At 44.1% G+C, this 11,393-nt stretch overlaps 1 protein-coding gene across 2 annotated transcripts in view; it reads right to left on the bottom strand.

Moving 5' to 3' along the window:
* Positions 1 to 807: 807 nt before the first annotated feature.
* LOC129818982 (rab-like protein 6) overlaps positions 808 to 11,393 on the bottom strand; it is a 37,000-nt gene continuing 26,414 nt past the window's right edge. For both annotated transcript variants that reach the window (XM_055875403.1, XM_055875402.1), the window contains 4 exons: positions 7,375 to 7,633; positions 5,763 to 5,901; positions 5,547 to 5,605; positions 808 to 5,463 (listed from right to left, as the gene is read on the bottom strand). In XM_055875403.1, the coding sequence (XP_055731378.1) occupies positions 5,290 to 5,463; positions 5,547 to 5,605; positions 5,763 to 5,901; positions 7,375 to 7,633 (631 nt within the window). In that variant the 3' untranslated portion in view covers positions 808 to 5,289. The remainder of the gene's footprint in view (positions 5,464 to 5,546; positions 5,606 to 5,762; positions 5,902 to 7,374; positions 7,634 to 11,393) is intronic.

Here is an 11,393-nt window from a genome sequence, read left to right as displayed (position 1 = left end):
TGGAATTGACCCCAAACCTGTTGCTAAGTAACACATCCTATGAGCTTCACAGAAAAACAACTGAAAACCTTCATAGGCAAAGCAATTCCTCAATGAGCAATACATGGACACACAGTAAATGTATAGATATCAGAACTACCAATTATCAAACCAACTGGTCTCTTCACTTGACCTGCAAAAAAGTTAGAAAGTTACATTTTCTTTAATGCAAGTAATTTGTCATTGAGAGTTAGTATATTCATCTCACTGCACTTTGGCGCATATGAAATCCAGTGCTCTATAGAACCTAATGCACCCCATGCACTAGCGAATTTCACACACTGGGCCTTGAGGTGAACGACCAGTCGAAACATTCATCTATTTTATCACACTGCCCCCGAGTGGCTGCAGAGAAAACATACCTTTTGGGAGCAATGGATACAAAAAAAGGCCCGTTAAGAAACATTCTACTGAACTGTCCCTTCAACGGTATGACAATGTGTGTAAGCGTAATGTTTTGGTCTTCTGAATGAATGTAGATATTTTAGACCTGAAACCAGAAGTACGGCTTCTGGAGAGCAGAAAAAAAAGAAACAATTATCGTTCTATTTGAAAAGATATCCCACTTTACATTTAGGTGTCACAAAAATAATGGACTGTATTTACAACAGTTTTTACATAGGTCTTACAACTGCTAAATCTGTTTCTGTATTTCAGCTGATTGTTTTATCACAAGACTATAATGGAACAGACTACATACAGTAAAATAAAGGTTTAGAAAATAACTCATTACAAACATGCCAATTCATGAGATTTTGAGCCAAAAAATGTAAGTATTTTTGCATTTATTAGACAATTTTATCACTTACAGTGTGTAGATGGAAGCATATGAGGAATGTCAAAATAATCTCTTTTATTCCCCCCCAGTTGCCCACCATCTCTCAATATATTCAGATGCATACACATAAAACAGACCAAATTCAACCAACAGTTCAATCAACTAAAGACACAATTACCTCAACAAAGACAATATGCAGGGAGCAAGCAAGATGAAGACAATGCACAACGGATATTACATTTAAAATCAAGGTGGAAGATGTAACCAAGAGATAATCTCAAGTTCGCTTGTTGCCACCTTTCACTGGCAGTTTGCATGATCTGGATGATTCCTGTTTTAACTTTACCCAGAAGACATCATACCACAGAAAAAGCAGTAAACAAAAAGTTGCATTGGTTTGATCTACATGAATCAAAACAAATTCCTTCACACGTCATTGAACAAAAAGCAAAATAACGTAATGAAACAAAATCAACTACCAAAAAACAAAACAGGTCTGGGTAGGACTGGGTTATATTACATAAACACAGAATTAGAATAACTAGAAAAGACACTATCCCTCCATAATGTATGCACTAACAATGTCTGTTCTACAAATTCTAATTCTACAGTGGTACAGCCAGGTGTGTTGTTGTTTCTCACAGTGACGCTCATGCAGTGGGGCTCTTTGACGAGTTGACATGGCTCGCCTGGGATTTTACTTTCATAGGGGTGACTCCTAACTTCCACTTAAGCAAAATGTTCATTTAGTCATGCATTAATGTCAACAGGACACCAACTGACATTATTCGACTGTAGAGGAAGTTAGGATTTGGTCCATAGTAGCGGTAGGGGTGGGTGCCCTAGCCTAGCAGCTAGCCTGACAGGCAGACAGCTGCATGAGGGGGAAACACTGAGGATGACCCCATGGTCAGCCTGGGAGTCGACCTCGCCACATTGGGTTCCCTCCCGTCAAGCCAGCTGGGAGGGTTAGGCTACAGCAAAAAATGACATCACTCCCTATGGTGAGAAAGAGGACTAAGCCAGAAGAGGGGATGAGGTGTGAGGGGACCCCGGTGTCCCCAGAGTATACCGCCTTCGACCAGAGAGAACCAAGGATATACGAGCGGTCAGGGAAAGACTGAGCTATAGGTCTACCTGATTCAACAAACGCTCGCAGAGCCGTCTCTTGGGACAGTTCTACTGATGTAAGTAACAGTTCTATTGATGTAACAGTTCTATTGATGAAACAGTTCTATCGATGAAACAGTTCTATCGATGAAACAGTTCTATCGATGAAACAGTTCTATCGATGAAACAGTTCTATCGATGAAACAGTTCTATCGATGAAACAGTTCTATCGATGAAACAGTTCTATCGATGAAACAGTTCTATCGATGAAACAGTTCTATCGATGAAACAGTTCTATCGATGAAACAGTTCTATCGATGAAACAGTTCTATCGATGAAACAGTTCTATCGATGAAACAGTTCTATCGATGAAACAGTTCTATCGATGAAACAGTTCTATCGATGTAACAGTTCTATCGATGTAACAGTTCTATCGATGAAACAGTTCTATCGATGAAACAGTTCTATCGATGAAACAGTTCTATCGATGAAACAGTTCTATCGATGAAACAGTTCTATCGATGAAACAGTTCTATCGATGAAACAGTTCTATCGATGAAACAGTTCTATTGATGAAAAAGTTCTATCGATGAAAAAGTTCTATCGATGTAACAGTTCTATCGATGGAACAGTTCTATTGATGAAACAGATCTGTTGATGTAACAGTTCTATTGATGGAACAGTTCTATTGATGTAAGAGTTCTATTGATGTACAGTAGGTTCCGATACACAGTCTGGAAATGTTGCATGTTCTCCCTGATAATATACAGTGAGGCAGTGGTCAGGATACCTAACTAGCAGTACACTGCAGTCACGACCCATAGATGGCTGGGTGGAAATGGATATGTAGTGTCTCTTTTAAAGACAGTTCAAAATACCTATTTTAGACACAACAGAGCAAGGTAAAAACACACATAGAGAAATATGCAGTACAAATGCATGAATACAAGTGCATATACTTTTCTATAATGGATATATTAACATGGGATCTGTTTAATGTCCAAAAATATTTTCTTAATATTTCAAAATAAATATGGAATGGTAACAATGCATACATGTATGATATGACTCTAAATACATTCCTGATATGTTGTCAATTCTTTCTACGGGGACTTAAGGTGGAATGAATAGCTTGAGGCCATTTACTTTGTTGTAAACATCCCCTGGATCGGAGTGCAGATAGATAGCAGTGTGTAGTTATGACTGACTAGCAGACTTACACACTCCCCTACAGTAAAGTTAACAAGTTCAGTAAGGACTATGTTCCATTATGAGATATCACTCTACACAGCAAAACCATCCCACATGGTGCTCAGCAACATCAAGAAATAGGATCCAAGTAAACTTGTGTAAAAGTTACAGGTAACCACGGAGATATTAAAACATGTGTCCAAGAAACACATCATTTGGTTAATGGAAGAAATTAGAAGAAACGTCAAATTACATTGTACAACTGCCACTTAGTAAAAACAACAACACGACTTAACAGAACAGCAGGTTGAAAAAAAGACATCGTATCTTGGCTTCCCTTGCATTTTGCCAGAATGACGGCATCATTGAACAATCAGATCTCTACAACTAAAAGGCATTCATATCGCCACTTTACAGTGTTAAAGTAACCCCCTTTCCGGTGTTAAAGTAACCCTTTCCGGTGTTAAAGTAACCCTCTCCGGTGTTAAAGTAACCCTTTCCGGTGTTAAAGTAACCCCCTTTCCGGTGTTAAAGTAACCCCCTTTCCGGTGTTAAAGTAGCCCCCTTTCCGGTGTTAAAGTAGCCCCCTTTCCGGTGTTAAAGTAACCCTTTCCGGTGTTAAAGTAACCCTTTCCGGTGTTAAAGTAACACTTTACAGTGTTAAAGTAACCCCCTTTCCGGTGTTAAAGTAACCCCCTTTCCGGTGTTAAAGTAACCCCCTTTCCGGTGTTAAAGTAACCCTTTCCGGTGTTAAAGTAACCCCCTTTCCGGTGTTAAAGTAACCCCCTTTCCGGTGTTAAAGTAACCCCCTTTCCGGTGTTAAAGTAACCCCCTTTCCGGTGTTAAAGTAACCCCCTTTCCGGTGTTAAAGTAACCCCCTTTCCGGTGTTAAAGTAACCCCCTTTCCGGTGTTAAAGTAACCCCCTTTCCGGTGTTAAAGTAACCCCCTTTCCGGTGTTAAAGTAACCCCCTTTCCGGTGTTAAAGTAACCCCCTTTCCGGTGTTAAAGTAACCCCCTTTCCGGTGTTAAAGTAACCCCCTTTCCGGTGTTAAAGTAACCCCCTTTCCGGTGTTAAAGTAACCCCCTTTCCGGTGTTAAAGTAACCCTTTCCGGTGTTAAAGTAACCCTTTCCGGTGTTAAAGTAACCCCCTTTCCGGTGTTAAAGTAACCCCCTTTCCGGTGTTAAAGTAACCCCCTTTCCGGTGTTAAAGTAACCCCCTTTCCGGTGTTAAAGTAACCCCCTTTCCGGTGTTAAAGTAACCCCCTTTCCGGTGTTAAAGTAACCCCCTTTCCGGTGTTAAAGTAACCCCCTTTCCGGTGTTAAAGTAACCCTTTCCGGTGTTAAAGTAACCCTTTCCGGTGTTAAAGTAACCCTTTCCAGTGTTAAAGTAACCCCCTTTCCGGTGTTAAAGTAACCCTTTCCAGTGTTAAAGTAAAGCTTTCCTTAAGGCATTGACATCAAACCAAAATGATCATGCACAGTGAAATTTGCTGAATCATTTCAGAGAAACTCCCAAAATGTCTGGTTTAGTAAACACTCACAGACTCCTACTGTACCTAGACATAGCCGTACTTCGAAAAGCCAACACCAGATAAACATAAATAACATTTATATCGCTGCTCAAGCAATGTTCAACATAATTCATAATGAATGCACACACGTCCCCCGACTCCTGAACACTGGTCAGTGTAAAGGAAAGCGCTCCCATATAGAAATAGTCACAACTCTGTACTAGGGTCAGTTCTAAAGCCTTTACCAGAAAGCAGGCCCAATGGGGAAAGACAAATGGAATAGCAAAGACATTGTAGTGAGTATAGCCAAGTGTAATCAACCGTGGAAACATCAAAGTAATGGTGGTTTTGTCCTAAGAGTGTAAACTCAAAACCTGGATATACCAGCTACAGATTTGCAGTAGTGTTGTTGTATGACGGTAGTGTTGCATGTACAGTAAAAGGGTAAGCAAAACAAACAATCACAAATGATCAAAATCTAACCACCGTAGAGGCACCACAACGTCAGGAAGTGGGAAATAACTATCACCCAATGAGAATTGCAGTCTTCGATCACGCAGCCAGTCAGTCGACGCATTCTGTCGTCTTCATGGCTACATCCTGACCCTAGAATGCTGCAGTAGAAACGTAGTCCTGATTGGATGCTGGGGGGGATATTCTACATCTCCTCGTAGTCTTCGTCTCCGGCGAGAAAAGACTCCAGGTCGTCCACCACGCCGCCGGCTTTCTTGGTCGACTTTGACTTCTTCTTTTTCTTCTCTTTCTCGTCCCCGCTCCCTGACTCCTCCTTTTTCTTCTGTTTGTGTCGTTTCTTGCTGCTTTTGTCGTCCTCCTGCAAGGAGCAGACGTGTCCCATAGTTACTATTAGCTGAGGATGACACCCAGGGTGTAAAGACGACTCATCTTTCACCTTACCTCTTTACTCTTCTTCTTCTTCTTCTTCTTGTCCTTTGTTGAGGATCTACTTTCTCGGTCTGCAAGACAATTAAGCAAAATTAAGACAACTCTGAATTTTTTTTACCAATACATATACCCAAACTGTGAAAGTATAAAACACACAGACACACTAGTCCAGAATAGTGATCATGACTCCAATGATTTCCAATTACTTTGCTTCGGAACCTTGCTCACCATCTTGGTCCTCACTGCTTTCCTTGCTCTTGGGCGCCACATCCTGGAATCCCAGTCCAAACAGGTCCAGGTCGTCGCTCTTGATAGGGAGGACAGAGGGCTGGACCGGCTTCAGGTCCTCCAGTACAGCTGAAGGCTCCTTGGTAAAGGGGAGACAGGAAGGGGGGGGGGGGAGGGGGGCGTGATAGAGAATGAGTAGGGGACAAAGAGAGATGGAAAGACAGAAAGAAGGGGAGAGAGAAAGTAGGAGAAAGAGGTTGGTACAATAGATGGACCTGTTCTCTTTCACATTCAGTCTAAATCAGCATTTCTAAACCCAGCCAAATATATGGGTCCTGAGGACTAGGTTGAGAAAGGCTGCCACCCATAGGTCTAACTACCGTCAAATATAATCAAAGTTCTCAATCTGTCAATCACTGAGTATGGTTACATGCACACAATCATGCGATTATTGTGAATAATCAGATTAATATAATCGTTTGATTAAAACATTTACATGCTTTGCAAGAAGAACGATTTTCCTAATAATCCTGTTTACATGGACACATCTGAAATCAGGTTACTTGATGGCACGCTGATAACTGCAGGAAATCACCAACGGAAATAAAGGTTCTACCACAGCGACTGTGTTATTGAGTTCAGACATATAGTTTGTATGTGAAGACTACTTCTAAGACGCATACACTTGCGCTACAGAAGAAGGCTTGCTCCTCGATGAGATCAAAGCACAAGCGCAGATCAAACACACAGTTGATACGCTTATTAAGGTGTTTACATCTCCTAATAATTCAAAAAGGATTGCTTGGAAAACCAGGTGTTTAAATCGATCTTACGCCCATTAAAATAACCAGAGTAAGGTGTTTCCTGACTATTGCATAATCTGCCTACTACTATAATCGGTTTAATATTCAATTATTACTGTGCATGTAAACGTGACCACTATAGAAAAACCCCATCTCTACCTACCACTATCACATATATGAGAAAACAGAAGGCCCTGTGTCTGGAAAGTAATGGACACCTTCTTCTACATTTCACATTGACCCAATAGAAGGGGATGAGAGGATTGAGCAGTCCACTGTAACAGAGCAGTTCACTGTAACAGAGCAGTCCACTGTAACAGAGCAGTCTACTGTAACAGAGCAGTCCACTGTAACAGAGCAGTCCACTGTAACAGAGCAGTCCACTGTAACAGAGCAGTCCACTGTAACAGAGCAGTCCACTGTAACAGAGCAGTCTACTGTAACAGAGCAGTCCACTGTAACAGAGCAGTCCACTGTAACAGAGCAGTCCACTGTATCAGAGCAGTCCACTGTATCAGAGCAGTCCACTGTAACAGAGCAGTCCACTGTAACAGAGCAGTCCACTGTAACAGAGCAGTCCACTGTAACAGAGCAGTCCACTGTAACAGAGCAGTCCACTGTAACAGAGCAGTCCACTGTATCAGAGCAGTCCACTGTAACAGAGCAGTCCACTGTAACAGAGCAGTCCACTGTAACAGAGCAGTCCACTGTAACAGAGCAGTCCACTGTAACAGAGCAGTCCACTGTAACAGAGCAGTCCACTGTAACAGAGCAGTCTACTGTAACAGAGCAGTCTACTGTAACGGCACCTTCTTTTTCTTGGGCTTCTCAAACTCCTCGTCCTCATAGTCTGGTTCGTCCATGACGAAGGAGAGCATCTGATCGGCCCCTGGAGCTTCTTGGTCTGAGTGGGAGGATTCATCCCCTCCCTTCTTCTTGCCTGCCCACATGGACTGCACCGGGGCTAGGGTCGTGTTCAGGAATGAGACGGGCTCGGACGACATCTTTAAGCCCGCTGGTTTCTTGGCTTCTCCGGTCTTGTTTTGAGTCTTCAAAGCGTTGGAGGATCTGATCAGAAAGCACAATACAGATCTAAATATTAAAACATGCATGATAACATCAATAAGTTAACCCTGACCTGTTCACCAGACACGCTACCATGTCCCGGACATGCTGTTTCTCTCTCTCTCAATCTCCCCCTCGCTCTACTGTACTTGCTGTCTCAACCTCTGAATGCTCGGCAATGAAAAAACAACTGATAATTACTCCTGAGGTGCTGACCTGTTGCACACTCTATAACCACTGATTCTTATTTGACTCGGCTGGTCATCTATGAACATTTGAATATCTTGAAGAACAATCTGGCCTTAAAGGCCATGTAACTTTATAATCTCCACCCGGCATAGCCAGAAGAGGACTGGCCACCCCTCAGAGCCTGGTTCCTCTCTAGGTTTCTTCCTAGGTTCCTGCTTTTCTAGAGTTTTTCCTAGCCACCGTGCTTCTACATCTGCATTGCTTGCAGTTTGGGGTTTTAGGTGTTTTAGGCTGTGTTTCTGTATAAGCACTTTGTGACAACTGCTGATGTAAAAAGGGCCCAATGACTACACCAATATCTACCGCCCAATGACCACACCAATCTCTACCGCCCAATGACCACACCAATATCTACCGCCCAATGACCACATCAATCTCTACCGCCCAATGACCACATCAATATCTACCGCCCATAGACCACATCAATCTCTACCGCCCAATGACCACATCAATCTCTACCGCCCAATGACCACATCAATCTCTACCGCCCAATGACCACACCAATCTCTACCGCCCAATGACCACATCAATCTCTACCGCCCAATGACTACATCAATCTCTACCGCCCAATGACCACATCAATCTCTACCGCCCAATGACTACATCAATCTCTACCGCCCAATGACCACATCAATCTCTACCGCCCAATGACCACATCAATCTCTACCGCCCAATGACCACATCAATCTCTACCGCCCAATGACTACATCAATCTCTACCGCCCAATGACCACATCAATCTCTACCGCCCAATGACCACATCAATCTCTACCGCCCAATGACCACATCAATCTCTACCGCCCAATGACTACATCAATCTCTACTGCCCCAGGGACTACATCAATCTCTACCGCCCAATGACTACATCAATCTCTACTGCCCCAGGGACTACATCAATCTCTACCGCCCAATGACCACATCAATCTCTACCGCCCAATGACTACATCAATCTCTACTGCCCCAGGGACTACATCAATCTCTACCGCCCAATGACTACATCAATCTCTACCGCCCAATGACCACATCAATCTCTACCGCCCAATGACCACATCAATATCTACCGCCCAATGACCACATCAATCTCTACTGCCCCAGGGACTACATCAATATCTACCGCCCAGAGATTACATCAATCTCTACCGCCCAATGACTACATCAATCTCTACCGCCCAATGACCACATCAATCTCTACCGCCCAATGACTACATCAATCTCTACCGCCCAATGACCACATCAATCTCTACCGCCCAATGACCACATCAATCTCTACCGCCCAATGACCACATCAATATCTACCGCCCCAGGGACTACATCAATCTCTACCGCCCAATGACTACATCAATCTCTACCGCCCCAGGGACTACATCAATCTCTACTGCCCCAGGGACTACATCAATCTCTACCGCCCCAGGGACTACATCAATCTCTACCGCCCAATGACTACATCAATCTCTACCGCCCCAGGGACTACATCAATCTCTACCGCCCCAGGGACTACATCAATCTCTACCGCCCAATGACTACATCAATCTCTACCGCCCAATGACCACATCAATCTCTACCGCCCAATGACCACATCAATCTCTACCGCCCAATGACCACATCAATCTCTACCGCCCAATGACTACATCAATCTCTACCGCCCAATGACCACATCAATCTCTACCGCCCAATGACTACATCAATCTCTACCGCCCAATGACTACATCAATCTCTACCGCCCAATGACTACATCAATCTCTACCGCCCAATGACCACATCAATCTCTACCGCCCAATGATTACATCAATCTCTACCGCCCAATGATTACATCAATCTCTACCGCCCCAGGGACTACATCAATATCTACCGCTCAATGACCACATCAATCTCTACCGCCCAATGACTACATCAATCTCTACCGCCCAATGACTACATCAATCTCTACCGCCCAATGACCACATCAATCTCTACCGCCCAATGACCACATCAATCTCTACCGCCCAATGACCACATCAATCTCTACCGCCCAATGACCACATCAATCTCTACCGCCCAATGACCACATCAATCTCTACCGCCCAATGACCACATCAATCTCTACCGCCCAATGACCACATCAATCTCTACCGCCCAATGACCACATCAATCTCTACCGCCCAATGACTACATCAATCTCTACCGCCCAATGACCACATCAATCTCTACCGCCCAATGACTACATCAATCTCTACCGCCCAATGACTACATCAATCTCTACCGCCCAATGACCACATCAATCTCTACCGCCCAATGACCACATCAATCTCTACCGCCCAATGACCACATCAATCTCTACCGCCCAATGACCACATCAATCTCTACCGCCCAATGACCACATCAATCTCTACCGCCCAATGACCACATCAATCTCTACCGCCCAATGACCACATCAATCTCTACCGCCCAATGACCACATCAATCTCTACCGCCCAATGACCACATCAATATCTACCGCCCCAGGGACTACATCAATCTCTACCGCCCAATGACTACATCAATCTCTACCGCCCCAGGGACTACATCAATCTCTACTGCCCCAGGGACTACATCAATCTCTACCGCCCCAGGGACTACATCAATCTCTACCGCCCAATGACTACATCAATCTCTACCGCCCCAGGGACTACATCAATCTCTACCGCCCCAGGGACTACATCAATCTCTACCGCCCAATGACTACATCAATCTCTACCGCCCAATGACCACATCAATCTCTACCGCCCAATGACCACATCAATCTCTACCGCCCAATGACCACATCAATCTCTACCGCCCAATGACTACATCAATCTCTACCGCCCAATGACCACATCAATCTCTACCGCCCAATGACTACATCAATCTCTACCGCCCAATGACTACATCAATCTCTACCGCCCAATGACTACATCAATCTCTACCGCCCAATGACCACATCAATCTCTACCGCCCAATGATTACATCAATCTCTACCGCCCAATGATTACATCAATCTCTACCGCCCCAGGGACTACATCAATATCTACCGCTCAATGACCACATCAATCTCTACCGCCCAATGACTACATCAATCTCTACCGCCCAATGACTACATCAATCTCTACCGCCCAATGACCACATCAATCTCTACCGCCCAATGACCACATCAATCTCTACCGCCCAATGACCACATCAATCTCTACCGCCCAATGACCACATCAATCTCTACCGCCCAATGACCACATCAATCTCTACCGCCCAATGACCACATCAATCTCTACCGCCCAATGACCACATCAATCTCTACCGCCCAATGACCACATCAATCTCTACCGCCCAATGACTACATCAATCTCTACCGCCCAATGACCACATCAATCTCTACCGCCCAATGACTACATCAATCTCTACCGCCCAATGACTACATCAATCTCTACCGCCCAATGACCACATCAATCTCTACCGCCCAATGACCACATCAATCTCTACCGCCCAATGACCACATCAATCTCTACCGCCCAATGACCACATCAATC

The sequence above is a fragment of the Salvelinus fontinalis genome, chromosome 21, assembly GCF_029448725.1.
Source record: "Salvelinus fontinalis isolate EN_2023a chromosome 21, ASM2944872v1, whole genome shotgun sequence".
Classification (NCBI taxonomy): domain Eukaryota; kingdom Metazoa; phylum Chordata; class Actinopteri; order Salmoniformes; family Salmonidae; genus Salvelinus; species Salvelinus fontinalis.
This window is presented reverse-complemented; position numbering and strand designations above follow the sequence as displayed.